A 19,453-nucleotide genomic window follows, 5' to 3' on the forward strand; every position below is an offset into this window, starting at 1 on the left:
GGCCCAAACCGAAGCACACATGCGTGAAGCTTAATCTGACTGAGTACGCAGGGCGTACTCAGCTATACGCAGTGCGTACTGGGTTCGTGACCTGTACACTGCGCGTACCAGCTTGTACGCCCAACGCACTCTTCTGTTAAGTCCTTTTTGCTATTAAGCACTTAATTCTTCAAACAGATGGTCCATATCACAGATCTGATCCCTACTTAACGTCTAAGCCCATAAAGTCACTGACTTGGTGACTTTTCATGCCCCAAATAAGCCCAAACTCCAAAAATGGCATTCTACTTCCCTGAAAATGGCCTTATCTCATGCATGAACACATCAAGACCTTCAAGATGGCAACTTTCTATCTTAGGGACTCAAATAGCACTAAGGGTGGAAATCCTAAGCCTAGGAAACGGATTTGAACCATAAAGCTTCATCCTTGGGACCAAAAAGGTCCAAAAACCCAACACAAGAGATCTAAGGAAATAACCACCAAGTTTAAGACTTTATACCTCAAATGAGAGTCAAAAGCTGATGAGGTTCTTGATCTAAAAGCTCTATCTTCCTCAATGAATCTTCAAGAGTGAACACCTTCTTAAAAAGCACAAAAAATACTCTTCTAATGGCCTTCTAAGCTCCAAGAATACACAAGGAGGGATTAGGGTTTCGTGAAAGCTGTATAAGGGTGAGAGGGTGGCTGATCTTTAAGGACATAATGTTCTTTATATAGTGCTCAACCCTAAAAATTAGGGTTTGGAGACTGCATGCGTACGCTGCGCGTACGCGCATGGCATCCGCGACCATTTATATTTATATGTTGGGCGTACCCCAACTTACGTTGGGCATACCCAGCTAAACACGCGCATGCATCCTTGCATGTGTGGGAATGATATGCATTCTTGTCCATCTAGGGACCAATTCTGCCAATAACTTAAAAGTACCATAACTCCCTCATCCTAGGTCCATTTCCAACGAACTTTATATCCACAAAAGGTGGCAAGAAGCCTTACGCTCCTAATAACTCGCCCAAGTCTTAAACCTTTCCGTATTAAACCCAATATCCATAAAAGGCCGAGGTACCTAATTACAATTATACCCTTGGCCTCCGAAGACACAATTGTACGCTCATATCACTTAGGGGTTGTTTGTTTTTTTGTGAAGATCTGCGCAACCACTTTTGTCTGCGGCGCGCAGACAACGCGCAGACATATGCCTTTGCAGAGTGTTTGTTTTTTGGAAGTGCGCAGTTCTTCCTGGCGCAGACATGGGCCACTGTCTTCAAAGGTCTTCAGACCTTATTTAACCTAAACCAAAACAAAACATGGGTCATCGTGCAGTTTTTTTTTCTTTCTTTTTTTTTTGCTGAAAATGCATTTTTAATGTTTATGATATGAAATTAAGTTTGAAAAATCAATTTATTTTAACAGCTGCAGACGTTAAAAACAAACAGTCTTCTTATTGCAGACTGCAAACATTTGGTCCACCTCTTATGCCGCAAAGGCTTGCAGATGTGGTCCGTAGACTGCAGACATTTTCGCTTCAAAAAAACTAACAGAACCTTATACTATAGCACCCACCTCCAAACTAGGCAAAATCTTTCCTTTCCCAAGGCCCTAAACCTCATGACAAAAGATAATTGGGCCGCAGCCCCGAGCAATGAAACACTTTCAAAACCGGGTGTTACATATTCTTCATAAAATAAAAAATTCAGCAAAAAGCAGAAAAAAAAACCTTAAGTGTGTGTGATACTGACTCCCTAAACGTTACTTCAAGAGTATGTTGATATTTCTAACTATTTGTGTAGATTTTAAATAAATGATGATATTCAAGAGGCACAGAATAAATGAATATTTTCCATTAAATGATATCAAATAACTTGCTCTTGATCATGCCATAATAAACACAAATTTCATTAGATGAAAGTTAAGATTTTAGGAGTTGTTTCGTAAAATTGTACCTTAATGAAAATATCAATTTATGATGCTAAATGTAGTCAATCCCTTTTTTCTGCTTGAAAAAAAAATCTTTTCAGATATAAATAAATATTAGCAAGAACAAGTCAAACCCAAACCAAGAAAAAAAGGTGAAACAAACCTTTGAAATCCACAACTTGATTCCAAACTTGATTTGGGCATGAACTTGAGTCAACAAAAGTCAAAATATATCAAGACTGAAGGATACAAAAATTTTAATTTGAGAAAAAAAAATTGTTTTCAGGTAAAAATAAACCTAAGCAATAGCAAATGAATCCTAAAGCAAGAAAAAATCTTGGAAAAGGGGTTAAAGAAACCTACGAAATCCAATGAACAGCCACTTGACTTGCAATCAAATATAAATTTTGATTCTTTTAAGAAACAATATGTTGATTAAGCCATTTTTAAAAATTAAAAAAATTAAATATAGTGCATTGATATTGCTTACATTTAACAATTAGAAGTTAAGCACAAATGACATGATCAGGGCCACCCATGGTTCATTAGTGTTTTGACCCACCGCCATTGTAGCAGTCCAGTTGAAATATTTTCGTCCATAATAATGAAATGAACCTTCAACATTTTGGTACGCGTTCTCTATCTTTCATACATAAGATTTTTTGTTAGTAATAAGTCAACAATGATTTGTAAAAATGCCTATTTCTCATAGTAATAAAAAAAACTAAAAACCTGTGACAGAATAATTGGTCCTCCCTGTGAAGCAAAGATGAATTCTTCCTTCATCATGTTTACTATTTTTGCTGTAAAGTTTTGTATGTAAACCTACGATAAACGCAAAAAATAATAATTAATATCCACACTTTGACTTTTTTATGTTTAAATAACAACTTATAAAATGAAGATTTCATGTCAATAGTTTTTATAAAAAGTCAAAAGTACAAAAAAGAACTTATAAAATGAAGATTTCATGTTAATATTTCATAAAAAGTCAAATAGTTTGTATAATCTCAGGTACATCATGCAAGCAGAATGCCAAACCTCTGGAAGAAATAAACATAAAAAATTTAGTTTCAAAATCAAGCTTGTAACACCGTAAATTGTCAATTAAAATTTTAATTTAAAATCGCATAATTCTCGTAACACATTTTACGAAAATCTCATTTATTTAATTTACAAATCGCAACTCCATAATTGTTTGATTCAAATCCAGGATCCTCAAAACATAACTCCTTCACTGATGTGTACAATCAAGCCGGTGCCTTCCCGCGATCCTGAGAAACCTGAAACACATAACACATAACACGGTAAGCACGAAGCTTAGTGAGTTCCCCAAAATACCACATACAACTCTTTAGCCACTCGAGGCTATAACTTTGTATGACCCTCCGGTCAATGTGTCTCAGTGGGACCCTCCAGTCCCACAACTCTGGTGGACCTTCCGGTCCTAACTCTGTAAACTCTGAGTAAACCACAACATAAATCACAAAGAAATAATGCAGGATATCACAATACACAGATAAACACATAAAACAGCTCAATCACGTAAAGATACCACTCTTGGCAAGTATAGTGAGAAGACTCACCTTGCGAGCAAGTAAGCAAATATCCTCGAACTCGAATCTCGAACTAGTCACCGCCTAACACATAGGGTAAATATCTCTAATTAATACTCGATTCTTGACTCTAAGTAACCACATGTTATTCTTCTCTCTCTAACTCTCGATTTGGGTAAAAGACTCAACAAACCCTAAAGTCAACAGAAGTCAAACTCGAGTCAACAGTCCATGTTTGACCCGACTCATCGAGTGCACCCTTGCGACTCGTCGAGTCCCCTTGTTTCCTCAGAAGTCTCAAGAAATTCCAGCTCAACTCGTCGAGTTGACCCCCAACTCGCTGAGTTATCGCACAATCAACCCATCGGGACAAACCCTCACCGACTCGTCGACTCGGCTCCTTGACTTGGTGAGTCCATTCGGCCTCATATCTCATCCAGTCGTTTTCAAGGCAAGAAACCTTCCCAAATTCTAGATCTGTACTACTAAGGCTCATCAATCACGTAAAGTCACAGGCTTTACGTTCATACATGGCATTTTGAGCTTAAAATGCCAAAACACACCTCAAAAAGGGTTTTTCACTTAGGATCACTATTATGGTTGGATAAAGCATGGACTTTTGAACTCTAGGGACCTCACATGGTAGTCCAGATCTGAAGTTCAATCCCTCTCAATGAACATAAAACACTCAAGGTCCTCATATTTGGGTGGAAAAACCCTAGATTCATAAAATCATGATATCTATACAAAATAATGAGAAAGGTGCAAGCTTTATACCTTTCCCAGAAGCTCTGAAGAGGCACAATCTCAGATCTAGCAACACCTTCTTGACCCTTGGCTTGGAATTCTTCTCTCCTCTTCACAAAATGCACCAAACACTCACAATTAGCCAAGCACTCTTTCTAAAATCTCAAAGGTCGTCTAGGGTTTGTTCTCAGGGAAGTGTAGCCGCAAATGAGGCTATAAGTGCCTTTAAATAGGCCCCAACCCCCGGAAATTAGGGTTTCTCTGCCCAACACCTACTCAGCGAGTCATCTCTCTGACTCGTCGAGTCCACTCATTAAATCCACGTAGCCAACCCGACCCTACTCGGCGAGTCGGACTCACAACTCGTCGAGTCACTCCATACATCTCAAAGATAAACACACATTAATGCATCTGAAAGTCCGGATGTTACAAGCTAGTTGAATGGTTGCAAACATATAATATTACACGTACACATAAGTACAATCCATGATTGTGTACAGGTTCTTTGGCTTATTTGCAAGAGAGAGAATACGCAACTTCAAGGATGCAATCAAGCTAAATGGATTCCTGATGAGCCTTCTCTGCAGCGAATTCAACAAGGAGACTGTTCTTGCTTTCTCATCCCTTCAACCACCTAAAAAGGTGAACAAAAATCCATGTAAGCAAACCTGTTTTTTGTAGGGAAAAGATTAAATTGGAAGTATATCATGTTGCTCCAAAAAGAGAAACTTAAAAACTCATTCAGCCCCCTATCGAATCCTCAACCTGCCATTGACAGCAAAATCATGAACATTAAATTTAAAGAGTAAGATAAATTGCAATCCACAGATTGGAGGTCAGAAATCAATATGGATATAAAATAAATCGATATATGAATAAAAAAACTTACTTTGGAAGTTCCAGAGGTGATTTACAGAAGACTGAACTCGCCTTTTGCGTTCTTACTTTGTTTTCCTTTATGGTTGTTGTTGTTTGTGGTGCGTTCAACAAAAGAAGGAGCATTAGAGAAAGACGGGTGATGGAAGATGAAAGCATTCAGAGGTGGTGTACATCTCGTTGTTGTTTGTATGCACTTGACTTTTGGAAGATTCAGAAATGCAAAAGTATATGGACAACGTTTCAGATGGAGAAGACGCAAAGTGATCTTGATTTCAATTGAAAGAAAATGGGCGCACCGACGAAATTACTTTGCCCTAGAAACCGAGGACTTCGTCGAAGATGTCAATTTGAGGATTCAATGTCCATAGATGACAATGGCGGAGGTAAGAGGAGAACTAGAGGCAGACATTTCTGAGTGAAAGGGGGAACGGTGAGTGGTAGTTATCGACAGAGAGATGTTGGTAGCGGGAGGCGACTAAAACGAAGATAAGGTTTATGAGAGAAAGTAATATACATTGAGACTTTTCAACGGAGCTAATGTATTCAAGGTCGATGGGAGATGAAGGCGGTGGGAAATGGTGGAGAAAAGAAGTAGCGGTTTTGATCAAGCTTATCAAAAGGCTAAAGAAGCATCTGAATCGGTGATGATGAAGAATGGCGGTGGACGGGATAAATGTGTAGAGACTGTTGTATATTAGAATCAATAGACACGCAAGGAAACCAAAGGGTTTCTAGCCCAGCGGTATCCGGTGTTGCCCTCCCTCCTTGAGGTCGAGGGTTCAAGTCCTATTGTGGATATATGTGGAATAATTTAGGATTAGTTTAATATATTTGTCATTTAAAAAAAAAAGATTAGTTGTGAATAATGAATCCAATTATTATTATTATTATGATTACCAAGTTTCATCCAGAAACCAGATCAATCCTTCTCGATTAGATCTGATTATAAGAAAGGAGTAGAAGCAGAGCGTCCTGTTATTGGACAAAAGTAAACATGAGACAGTAAAGTAAAACCAACATGTTGTCAGCTGATCTTGATCTTAAAGAACTGCACTATGAGACTCTTATCCTTAAAGGTTTTTACTTCGCCTCTATTGGCTGTAAGCAACAGAGTAAAACTCCAAGATTTAATGCAGACTTATCGGTTTTCCAACAACAATGGAAAACGATACACAAAGTGATACTCAGAAAGCTAAAAGAAATCGCCAAGAGAGGGAGAGAGCTTCAAATTCCATGTGTCAAATACAAAGTGAATACTCAGAAAGCTCCTAGGGAGCTGTATTTATAGGTATCAAAACCGTAGAAGGTAATATAGGGCCATCATAGGTCGGACCCTAGAAAACCTAGGCAAACCGTTTTCTGGGCCTTCCAAAAGATTTTGTCACTTTATCCACGAAGTCAACGTCGGTCATCCGTTTGACCGGATCGATCAAACCGACTTGACCCTAAAATCACACCATTTTGCATGCTTACAACATCGGCTAGTTCTAGCCTAGGCATGTGTGTGGGCTTGGCTTATCCCTTGATCCACTAAACGCCTTTGAAAGCCTATCAAGAAAAAACATTATAAACCCACTAAATGTTTCTTCCCCCACCAATATGGGATAGAGAAAACTTGTCAATTTGTAATATTTCCTCTATAATTTCTAAAGAGAGACCGAGAGGCACCAAATTTGTCAAAGTAAAAGTAAGGTGGTACACAGTTACTTTTAGTAGTATTTTAAATATGGGTTAAATGTTGTACACAGTTATAGTTCAGGGACCGGAGATAAAATTTACCCCATCAAAAGTTCAAAACCAGAAATTCCCACCTGATTTGAAGTCCAAGTGATACAGGTTCTTATTCTTCGTCGTCGTCGTCTTTCCTTGTTCTTGATTTTCCGAAGGCAATTTGACCCCCACATTCATTATCTCTGTCATCATTGTTCCGTTTCACATGATTTCTTAGTTTACAAAGACCTCTTTCCTTTGTTTGCTTGAAAGCCAGCTATATTATCATTGCACCCCAACTGTTCGATGAAATGCCTCTGTCAGCTTGAACTTGTATTTACTCGATCCATCGTATAGTTTATTATAGTTACTAAAACAGAGACTAAAGGAAACAACCAGGATTTATTAAACCCTAATTCCGTAGTAGGTTGACTTGCCAACATAATCCTCTTTATCACTCAACTAGAAAGTTACCATAATTAAGAAAATCTGCTTAAACTCTTTCATTTTTTGAAGAATGTTATGTCATTAATATAACCTCATTGACCAGTTTAATCAAAACTGATACGTTAATTTAATAATGATTTTGTCCATTCTTTACTCGAGGAAGGTATAAAAATGTTGTTTGTGGCTGTTCTAGTTTAGCCTTTTTGTTTGTAATGGTCAAATATGTACGTGTTGATTGAGTTAATATCAGCTGTTAGTCTTAGTCTTCACTTTCTGAGTTTCATATATTCATTATGTCATTTACACTTGAACACTCATTAAGGGCATGGTTTATCATCCTGCATGCTTTCTTGAAGCCTATCATTAATGTATTAATTTAGCTTTTTAACTGGTAAACAGCCATGGAAACTAGTCTCGGGAGCTTGCTGAAAATTCTACCTCCAGTAGACTTTTGTTGTGTATATGGTTCAAGTCTTCATCCTAATAACAATGACAAGGTTAGTTCTCTCCATGTTTATAATAGTTGAACTTTGAATTTTTACTGAAATGCTCTTCAAATTTGGGGTCTGTATTTATGTTTCCTTTTTTTTGCATTAAAGTCATCCATGGAAGATTATATTCTTGGTGTATCAAATCCTCAACAATGGCATTCTGAGGTATTTGTTGTCCTCCATCTGTTTCTACTGAAATATTCTTAAATTTGGGGTCTTTATTTAACGATTGGTATTCTTTTTATCTTCAAGAATCTGCAAATGAACCGGGATCACTATGCCTCATGGATGGTGTCTCTTGGTGGAGCAAAACTGGTTCTTTCTCTCCCTCTCTCTCTCTCTCTGTCTCTCTCACACACACACACATACACACACCCCTATGATGCCGACTTTATTTACTTCAAACATGGATTTGGTTTGGTTTTTAGATCACTAATGTAGCGGATCATATTGGTGTTGGTGTACATTTTAACCCATTTGTTTCATGGAATGACAAGGTAGCTTTCTGTAATGGATCAATTTTTTCTTGTATTTAATCTTTATTATTAGCAAATTAACCCAGTTAAAAAAAAACATATGGCAGATGTATAAGTATGGGGTTGTTCAAACGGATGATTTAGTTCAAGATATGCTGAATTGGGAGAGATTTTACCTTAGTGGTCGCTTGCAAAAACCTGTATGACATGTTATTTCCATTTCACACCTTTAATAGATTGACGTGTTATTCTACAATGATATCAAGATTCTTACTAACATTTCTATGGATTTTTTTTTTATTTTACTTTACGCGCTTTAAGGTGCATGTTGTTGTGGACAATAAGGAAATCGAAAATGTCAACTTAGTTAATTTGAGGGCTGCCTCCTCTGCAGCACTTCTGCTTTTGCCATCAAAATTTACTGAGGTTTGCATTTTTTCTTAATTCTTATTATTAAATTGGTGAATATTTCTTTGACATGTCCTTGTATTTATCCTTGTACAGAGGGAACTTTATGCAAAAATATGTAGCCTCTCTTATATGGGTGACTTGCGCATGCTTTTTGCAGAGGATAAAAATAAGGTACGACATGATAGATGAGAACATGTTTTGTGTTTGGAATCCTATTATTTATTATTCTTTTTGGCACTTAAATCTTTTCTAAAGCTGCTTTATTATTTTATGTCTGTGCATCAGGTTAAAAAGATAGTAGAAGGCCAATTTGATTTGTTCAGAAGCATGTATAATCCATTGGTTGAAGAGTATGCAACTAAGCAACTCTTGAGACTCTCCTCATGCGGTGATCATCAAATGACCATTTCCCAGGTTTGTCCTATTCTAAAAATCTTTATAATTAACTCTAAATTTCCAATAAAAGCTAATTGGTGCATGAAAAAAAGTCTTCATAACTTTATATTATCAATGCCAGGATTGTAGCTTATCTGCAACATCCTCAGTTGTTTCTTCCCTTCCTGAATTTGTCAGAATCCAAATGGGAATGGGGCTAGCCGAGAGAAATACAGGTAATTAGGGTTATTTTCAAATCAGTACCGGTCCAAGTCCAAACGCAGTATAACCTGTTCTGTCATGTATTGTTCTTGCAGATCAAAATAGCAATAAAATCACTATCGGATCACGTGGAGAAGCTGCATCCCGCATGCAAAAAGTTTTGAGGCGCAAAGTAATGATTTCAAGTGCACGACAAGCAGTAGCTGGTTTCATTACTGTCGGAGCCGTTCACGGAATTAAATACCTTGGCAAAAAGATGCAAAAGGCTTGGAAATCATCAACATAGTAACTAATTTCATTGTTTCCAATACAACATATAATGATTTTACTACTAAAAACAAATTTTATAACAAGTTTTTTGTACTTTTCGAATCTTTAATCATCACCAGCATTAGCATTCGATCGGTTCCTCTGGAACCGATCGACAGACCTCCGTCCCGGTATCGAGTCAATCTCACTCGATACCGAGTTCCTCCCTTCCATCCGATTAATCTCACGCCGCCTCGCACCCATCGACGAACTCCGCCCGTTGCCCGAAAAAATCTGCCCCAACAAACTTTCAACTGACTCCGGAGACGAATATAATTTTACATTTATAACCCCCGAAAACACCTCCAAAAAATCCGAATACACCGGGACAATAAGCTTAACAGTAGCCTCTTTTATCTGCGCCCGCAAATCAGCTTCCGGAATGCTATACCTACTCGTATGCCTTTGAGCGATCTCTTCAAACCCCTTCAAAAACGCTTCGAGTTTACCCTTTATAATATTCTCATTCCCAATTCCTTCATCTCCAATATCTTCTTTGTCAAGTAACCTCACTAACCCACCCCACGCTTGCTTCTCGTACAAGTAAGCCGCTTCTTCCGCCACCACTTTGTAATTCTTCCTCATGTAATTCTCCCCCAAAAGCTTCCCGAGTTCCGTATTCCGAGTCCTCATGTAAATATACCAATAAGTATTCATAGTGAACACATGGTACATAACTTTATCTTTATACCCCGACCTTTTCGTTTCGATATTCCTATGTAACGCTTCCATCACGTTCGAAATCGCATCCTTTAACAAATCCTCATCGGAATCCGTGATTCCGGTTCCGGTCATTCCGATTCCGGTTCCGTTCTTCCATATCTGTTCGGTGCGGAGGACGCGGGCCATGGGTTGACTGTAGTTAACCGTGGTTAAGTACTTAAGGTAGTTGATAGCATACCGGACTAACTTCGGGACTGACCCGTCTTGTGGTGGGGGTAACCCGTCTTGGTTATCTTCAATTTGAAGACCAAATTCCCAATAAACTTTACTCGAAGAATGTACTAGAAGCTTCTCGAGTTCCCGAAACCGGGAACATATATCAACACCAGCTTCACCTTCGAAAACGTTTGAAAATTCTGATTTTAATTTTTCTAATGAATCAAACATGTCGAGGAGTTTGAAGAGCTTTTGTGGCTCTTTGTTGCTTCTGGCAACGCCTTCACCGAACCGGAAGAACACCGCCATGATTTTGTCAGCGATTTTTACGAAGCATTCTTGCCAGATGGCGCCTTCCATGATGTTCCCGAGGACTTGGTGGCATAAGGTTTTTTCTGTTATGAAAACGGTTCTGATTGCTAGCTCGAAGTGCTGGATCCATAGAGTTATGGAAGTTTCTAGGCTTTCCCATTCCATTTCGTCGATTTCTTCCGGTTTGTATGTTCGGAGGTAATCAGGGTTTAGTCTCATTAACGCCTTTGCTGCTCGCTTATACCTAACTTTCACAAAAATATCGATGCATATATCCAAGCAATCGTTAGCAGTAAGTGTTTCAGAAATCCGTCGGAGAACTTCAACCTCCATCTCAGTCCCCAACTCCGTTGCCGCCGTCGCCGCTTCCGCTTCTCCACTGTCGTCACCGCCACCGATGTTATGATGCCTTAATTGCAGTAGAATCCCCTCGAATTCGTCTTGTAAATTCAATAAAGCTTCGTCAAGCAACCCATCAAATTTCATGGAATCGACTTCTGTTTCGTATAAAGCGTTGAGAGCTACCAACGTTTCTCTCAATCGATGCGTTCTGAACTGGTCGGTGGCTTTAGTCCGACTCAAAAACTCCACCACCTCTTGGAGCCTCTGAATTGATGGACCACCTTCTTGGCTGAGCAAGTTAATCGCGATGTTTAACTTATCTACACAATCGACATACTTGATGAGTAACCGGAGCCGCTTGTTCTGGGACTTTTGTGCGGGAAGTTTGGTTGAAATGTCGTCGAGTTTTCTTTGTAGAGATTCGGATATACGGAAGCCATCGATGAGTACGAGAGCAGGTGAAACTGCACGGTTGATTCTTGTTTCGAGTGCTTTTGAGGCGATGGAGAGCGATTGAAGAGGGGCTAGCCTTCTTGAAGCGACAGTTAGAGTTTCTTGTAGAGTGTCAAAGTTGTCATCGAGTTTTTCCAAGTTTGTTTGTAAATTTGCAGATGATTTGAGGAGGGTTTTGAGATCAGAGCAGGCTGATTCTAGCTTGGTGAGCATTGGGTAGTCTTCCATGGCGGGTGGAGCGGTGGTGATCGGTAGTGGTGAGGTTGGTTTATAAGACAAAAATAAGGTGGCAACATGTACAAAGAGACGGGGAGAATTAAGTAAAAGACTAAATCTCGATGTAAACTAAGAAAAAGAAAACAAATGGCAATAGAAAATTGGGTGTGGACAAATCAATGGGTTTGGAGTTTGGACTTTGGACTTTGGATACAGCCGTCAGCCGGATGTGTTTCATGATTTGGTCACATTAATTGGTAGTGACTTGTTGAGAGTTGACACTCTTAAGACAATGGTGCACAAGAAGGGTGAGTTTTTAACAAGATGATCGCGGTTTTAAAAAATATTTACCAACTTCTTATACTTTTTAATTTATTTTCCAAATAGTTGTATTTTTTTAATTAAAAACAAATTAATCAAAATAGTTTTTAACAAGACCCCCTTAACCACATCGCCACTGTAGATCTTGCGAAGAAACCGCATCAGTACATCACCATTTAGTACAAAGAAAACATTTTCAGCGTATACAACTCTTATTATGCCAGATTAACAATTTAACATGTCCTCTTACAAATACTAGTATATTAACCAATATAACAATGTTAGAAATGTAAAAGACATGGATTATTCAAGATATAGTATATTAACCAATATAACAATGTTAGAAATGTAAAAGACATGGATTATTCAAGATACCTAAGGGCCCCTTCGATAGACATCTTTCCAGGTCCGAACAGATCTTTCTGGCTGAATGGACCGGAAAGATTGGTCTTTTCCGATAAGATATGTCTTTCCCAGAAAGTTTCAAAACCATATCTTTATGGCTGAATAGGCTAGAAAGACAATTGTGCCCTAAACTCTGTCTCTTTCTTTCTTGCATTATTAATTTCTTTTAAATAATTTTTTAATTTATTTTTTATTGAATTATTATATATTAATAAATATTATTTTTAATATATAATATTTATGTATTAATTAATATTATTTTATTGGATTATTAATTTCTTTTAAATAATTCTTTTTTTATTTCTTTTTAATGGATTAATTCTTTTTATTGGATTATTATATATTAATATTTATAAATATATAATATTTATATATTAATAAATATTACTTTATTGGATTATTAATTTCTTTTAGTTAATTTTGTTAATTCATTTTTATTGGAATAGTTCTTATTTTTTTTGGACAACACTACCATCATCCTAATATATTTTGAAAAATTCATCTATCCCACCACTATCGGACATAAACCGAGTCAAGAATCACATGTTGAGTTATAACAAATTTTTTAAATTGCTAGAAAGAATAACGACGTAACATAAACTTGAAAAAAAAAACTAAAAACATCTTAATCGACATTCTATTTGGAATTTAAATGATTATTATGTAATTTTGATTTTCTATGACAATATGTATGTTTTTATAATTATTCAGCAACTTCATCCATCACAGTATAGAACAGCAGGACAATATTTTCATCATTCAGTACAGTCAATCAGATGTACAATCAAACAATATGGTTTCTTTCCCAGTCAGAAAACTTTCTCATACAGTACTTTCCAAGACAGCACTTTCCCGGACAGAAACTATCAAACGGGGCCTAAGATTCCGGTTATGCTTTAGACGAGGCCAAAGATTATGCCACCAAGGTTCATGCGATGCTTTAGATTTCAAAGGCGGAACACTTGGTAGGCGATGAAACTTCCATGCCCTTCGAAATAGTGTGGTAAGGAAGGTGGGTTGATATATTTACCATCTTTTGGTAAATAATCTAAAAACTACACTACTTTAGTAATTATTTTTTCACAAAACAATTATCTACATAAAAACTCCAAAAAGGGTCCCGAACCAGTCTTGGGTCAGTTCGGTCTTTTCCAAGATATGTCATCATTTGGACCAGTCTTTTGTTCGGTTTGGATTCGTGGTTTTTTGTCCGTTTCAATTTTTTTTCCCGATCCAATTTCATTTTTTCCAGTTTCAATTGCACTTTTTTTGGTTTCGGATTCATACAGAGGTCTACTAGCATAGATAGGTTGTAGCTAGGAGAAGGTTGTTTATCTTTATCGTTTTCTTTATGTTAGGTTATATATATATATATATATATATATATATATATATATATATATATATATATATATATATATATATTTGTTATATATCTAATAATAATAAATATTTTATTTTGTTATGTTAAGAACCTTATAATTTAAAAAATCGAGGTTATCTATAAAATGGATTGTGGTACTGGTCTTCAAGTTGGTCTTGAAATGGTCCGCTCATTTTTTGGATCGGTCTCGGGTCGGTTTCAGAACAATCTAATCTTTTTTCGGTCCGGTTTCGTTATTTTTTCAAGACCAATCTAGTTGTGCACTTCTATCTCAACTCTCAAGATACATTTTAACTTAAGTTTACATCTTTTAAAATATTATAACTATTTTTGTAGAACATTTTATACAAATAAATTATAATTTTCAGTTTTGAGTTACTATTCACGTTTGTCAAATATATCCCACCACCCAAGTTTTTGTGTATCATATGTGTACCAACTCAACAAAATAAATACTTTAAAATATGGGTTTAAGTCATTTTTGGTCACTTAACTTTTGGTTTTATGCTCATTTGGTCACTTAACTCTTTTTAAGTTTTGAAATGTCATCAAACTTTTGGCTTTGTGCTCATTTAGTCACTTAACTTTTGGCTTGGTCAAATTTAGTCACCTAACTTTTAAAATTGTGCTCATTTAGTCACTAAACATTTAAATTTTTTCAAAAGTTTAGTGACTAAATGAGCACAATTTTAAAAGTTAGGTGACTAAATAAGCACAAATCTAAAAGTTAAGTGACAAAAACAAAAGTTAAGTGACTAAATGACGACAAAGTCAAAAGTTTGATGACCTTTTAAAGCTTAAAAAGAGTTAAGTGATCAAATGAGCACAAAACCAAAAGTTAAGTGACCAAAAATGACCTAAACCCATACTTTTATTATAAAAAAGTTGTTTTCACAAATCTTATCCGTAGGTTTTAATAAAATGAAGACCCATGTAAATGAATAATGTCATTAAAATTATTAAAAAACTTTATGATCGTAAAATGACAAGTAACTTGATAAACTTTGAAATCGAACAACCTACATAAACGTTTATTAAAGTTAAAGATATTTATTTGACCCAAAACCTCTGTGATTTACTATATTTAAAGTTTTCATGTTTTTATTATTACTTCCAGAGATAGTACATCAGACATATCGTATTGGCTAAAATATGTTCGAATCTAGTCATTTTGCGATCTTAACGAGTTGGAGCGGGTTCGGTCTTGTTGGATTTTTTTATTTTTTTAATAAATAAATACTATACTAAATCTAAATATAAAAACTATATTATTATGTCAGTAATCTAATTTTTTCTTAATGAAACAATTTAACAGGTATGCATTTAAATATTGGAGGATTTTTGACGTATTTTATCCGTTCTCTTTTCTATATGATCCATTAAAGATCAGACATAACCTTTAATGAATCTAACCTTTAGTAAATGGATCCAAAATTGCTACATATACTGGTTTCGTAAGTTTTTGTTACATACACAATATTTATTCATAGCGTATGTATATTCCTACAATTATATTTTTTAGATCACTTTTGTTTAATTTTAGTTAAGGTAACTAGCCTAAATAATTAGTTTGATAAAAGATGATAAGGAGCATACCAAGTGGAGAAAGGATATTAATTATTTTAACGTGATAATTTATGTAGGTTATTTTTGTTAAAATTTAAAATAAAGGCTGTGAAAGAATCTGTATGTCATTGTCTCTCACTCTCTTGTTCAATTTTATAGTTAAAACTTAAAAGGTATAAAAAAAATAGGGTAGTGTTTTATCCATTTGGCTTCTTTTATTTGTTGATGTACTAGTAAGTATAGCAAATGGAAGCTAGTTTTCTACGATTATGAATGCAACAAGTTATATAATATGCTTTTTAAATATGGGTGTTTAAATTTACATATTGAATTTGAAATAAAAAGAATAAATGCCTACTGCGACTCCATGATATTATAAGGCTTGAAGGAGATGGTTCGTCTTTGACAATAATACGAAAGCAACTTTTTTAATCTGCACTCGTCACCCTGGATTGTGTGCTAACACCTCCTCGTATATGAAGTTTTTAATCTGCTCTTGTACCAGAAAGATAAAGGTTGTTGTAATATGGGAAGTCTTTGGGTATGGAGTGACGCAGACTCTTTTCACTTGTATCCATTAATTTATTTGCTGCGTGTTGGCTCCATTCTTCTTCAGCTTCATCAATTGCCTGCAACAAAACAATTATTCATCATATCATTATTACTTTTGTTAATTTGTTTCATCATATTATTATATTTTGAAAATTCCACCCAGTGTCGTCTAAATACAATGCAATTTTCACTGGCTAAAAACGGCCAGAAATTTTGAAGTTCAATGCCTTGATTAAAAAAGAAACAAAAGTAGGAGAGGATGCTATAATAATACACAAACATGCTACTTGTTGCATTTACCCAGTGAAAGATATGGCAAGATTTCACCAACCTAAATAAGTCAACATATACTAACCTCAATAGTTTAAGGTTTTGGGTTTTGGGTTTGTGGTTTTGAGGCTCTAACTTTCAACCTCAAAGTGTTAAGGAAAATTCTCACTGTTTAGGGAAGTAATAAGAAAATAAGGGTTTATGGGTAATTTTTCTCTACCCTTTAATAGTCTTTAGTGTCAAACTGATTACAATAAATAATCATGTATGTGAAAGACTGAAAGTAGAAGTTAGTCTTTATATGAAAAAGAGGAGCTGTTTTAGTGAAAAAAAGGCATCAGCAGATGTAGAAGGCCAAAGCTAACAAAGGTTAACTGCTTGTTGCTGATCGGGGATGACTTAGGCATTTAAACGAACAGGTAGAGTGCAATGGATAAACCCTAATACCCTAGAAAACTTGATGGCCATCAACCACAAAAATTAATCAAAACATATCCGCATCATTCATAATGGAAAGATCAAAGCTGAATCATAACTTGGTTCCACCAATCTTGGTAGCTGTAAGCATAAAATCATCTTTACCAAGAAATAAAATTAGAAACGACTGAAGCTACACCTTTTGACTTCCACCAAAACTGATCAATTAGGTCTTGCGAATAATCACATTCATACAAACATACACTAACACCCGATCCCGAGTTCAACTTAACGAAAGAAAGGAAAAGAAATGAATGGAAATGAGAAGAAAATAAAAGAAATTGGTGTTCCCGAGTTTCATTAAAGGAGGGAAGCGGAAGGAAGTGAAAGAAAATGGGAGGATCACTTTCCCTCCTAACTTTCCTTCCGATTTGGAAGGATTTGGAAAGAAAGAACAAAATGATTCATTTTTCTTCCACTTCTCGGGAATACAAAAGAAAATTCCTTTCCTTTCTCTTCTTTTCTCTCGTGACTTTCTTTTCTTTTGTTAAACTCGGGAACGATACGTAAATACAGATAATTAAAGGACGGAAGGAGAGGCTTTTTATTACTTACCATTCTTTGAACCACTTAACAACGGGAGTTTTAGACTTGATCAAATTCCGCCGTTCGAAGGGATTACTGCGCCGGATTGGAGTCTGCCTCGCTGTGCCAGTGAGTAGAAATCGATGAGATCGCCGGCGTAATACGCCGGCAAGAGTAGAAAGTGAACAGGGGGAAGAGGTCATGCACGCTGCGACTGCGAGGTGGTGATGGTTTTGAAAGATTTTGTCGAAAATTTTCAACTTGCTAGCATTGCAGTTCAAAATAAGAAAAAAAAAATCTCTTTTTTTAGTTTTGGTCCGTCTCAAAATTGAAAATGTTTTAGATGACATTTTTTATCTTTCTTATTTGTTTTTCCTTTTCTATTTATTTATTTAACAATTTATCTTATTAAAAAAACAGGAAAATGATATTGTAACCCTAATGGTTTGAGTTTTAGTTAAATGAGTCCTTTAAGCTATTTATGTGCTTTATGAGGGAATAATCTTTAAGTGAGTCCCCTCTCTTTTTAGTCCATATAATCTATGTCTTTTTAGTCTCTATAACCTCATTATCGGTTTCATATACCAAGTGATTTTTAATTAATTTCAAAAGTTAAATTAAATCTTTCTCTCTCTCTCTCTCTCTCTCTCTTTCTCTCTCTCTCTCTCTCTCTCTTTCTCTCTCTCAGAAATCAGGGAAACCTATATCAAGTTCTAAACCCAAAATTGATTTTTGTTTTGGGATTTCAAATTTTCTAGATGCAAAATCGAGTTTTTAAGTTCCAGCTTTATGTTTGCTTTTTTAAGGACGATATGTTGTCGGAACACAAACACACACACACACACACGAAGATCTTGGTTCTCAGTTCTTGATTTCTTGAACTCTCCAGCTGATTGAAACGAGAAAAAGAAAGGGAGATGGAGCTAAGACATCTTTTGAAATATGAAGTTTATGAGCGGAGATGATGGTGGTTGGGTGATTTCTAGGTTTTGTTGCACCTCAAATACAAGATCTGATGAGCATCAAAGGTGACGACGAGAAAACTCTACATCACACAAACCACCACCATACACCACCAAATTGGCCTCCATCTCTACCCATGGTCTTCATCTCACCATCGAAGACCCATGAATTTCATAAGCCCCTTTTGATGCTATTATGTCTTTATTTCCTCTGTTTTCTCGCTTTAGTTCGAATTATGTCATTGTTGCGGGTCGGATAAGGTTGCGTTGAAGGTGTACGGTCGGAGAAATAGGGGGAGGTTAGGGTTTAATGTATTGGGTGCATTAGAAACGGAAACTGATGAAGAACAAGAAACGGGTTTGAAGGAAAAAGAGTGATCGAGGGTTATTGATGAGCAGATGATCGATTAATTAGATTCATATCTTTGAAACAAAGCAGATTATATGAAACCATTCAAAAAATGGAGAATTGAAAAAAAAATCTAGGTTTGCATGTTGAAGACGAAGAATGTGATCATGAAATCAAGCCAACATCACCGATTGGCTTCAATTTATATTATTTTCCTACGTTATGATTAATCAGAAGGCGTGGTGTGTGGATTCAGAAGTGTGTTTTAATCTTATTATGTGTGTGTGTTTTTGGAAGAACACGATTAGATAAGAGAGAGGGAGAGAGAGAGGGAGAGAGAGAGAAAGAAAGAGGTATCATTTCCTTTATAATAAATAAATAACTAATTAGACGAATTAAATGAGCTGACATAAGGGGTAATTGGGTTACCCATTCGTTTTGTCAAAAAAGACCTATTCCACCTGACAAAACCAACTTTGTTCCCTTAAAAGGCATAGAAATAAGTTAAGGGACTGAATAAACAAATGTGCAAAACATCGTAGGGTTATAGTGTCATTTTCCCTAAAAACAAAATAAAATTTTCACTACCATATCCCTCTTTTGACAGACTCCATTGCTCTCTCCTTCATTTGCCATTCTTGGTTCCATTTTGAAAGTTGATTGTTATTCTTGGTTCCATCTTTAAAGTACATTTGGTTCCATTTGTATGTATCATGTAAAACTCTACTGGTATGCATCATATCAAACTTCAGAAAATTACACATTGGAAATACACAATATTAGGCAAGCCCCATAACATAATAAAAGGACCAAAATGCCATTTCCTCATCTTTTTGCAGCATCTTTTGATCCTAAAAAAAATAAAATCATACTTACTCCAAAAAATGATGAATGGGCC

General features: G+C 36.0%; 2 protein-coding genes across 4 annotated transcripts; one reads left to right on the forward strand and one right to left on the reverse strand.

Moving 5' to 3' along the window:
* The first annotated feature begins 6,734 nt into the window (after window positions 1–6,734).
* Window positions 6,735–9,598, forward strand: LOC145116193 (translocator assembly/maintenance protein). 3 transcript variants are annotated; one of them, XM_079052681.1, is made up of 11 exons: window positions 6,735–7,144; window positions 7,658–7,755; window positions 7,858–7,914; window positions 8,002–8,064; window positions 8,178–8,246; window positions 8,333–8,425; window positions 8,547–8,651; window positions 8,730–8,807; window positions 8,922–9,050; window positions 9,154–9,247; window positions 9,329–9,598. In XM_079052681.1, exons 2-11 carry the CDS (start codon window positions 7,660–7,662, stop codon window positions 9,517–9,519), a joined length of 975 nt encoding a protein of 324 aa, XP_078908807.1. In that variant the 5' UTR covers window positions 6,735–7,144; window positions 7,658–7,659; the 3' UTR covers window positions 9,520–9,598. The 3 variants fall into 3 exon arrangements, with proteins under 3 accessions (XP_078908807.1, XP_078908758.1, XP_078908709.1); XM_079052632.1 differs by having other exon boundaries at window positions 6,735–6,937; XM_079052583.1 differs by having other exon boundaries at window positions 6,929–6,987.
* Window positions 9,540–11,960, reverse strand: LOC145116105 (exocyst complex component EXO70I-like). The gene has a single exon (XM_079052489.1). The coding sequence runs from the start codon at window positions 11,754–11,756 to the stop codon at window positions 9,609–9,611; it is 2,148 nt and encodes a 715-aa protein (XP_078908615.1). The 5' UTR covers window positions 11,757–11,960; the 3' UTR covers window positions 9,540–9,608.
* Between the last annotated feature and the right edge of the window lie 7,493 nt (window positions 11,961–19,453).

The sequence above is a fragment of the Lactuca virosa genome, chromosome 1 (genome assembly GCF_052849685.1).
Source record: "Lactuca virosa cultivar CGN04683 chromosome 1, Lactuca_virosa_CGN04683_v6, whole genome shotgun sequence".
Taxonomy (NCBI): Eukaryota; Viridiplantae; Streptophyta; class Magnoliopsida; order Asterales; family Asteraceae; genus Lactuca; species Lactuca virosa.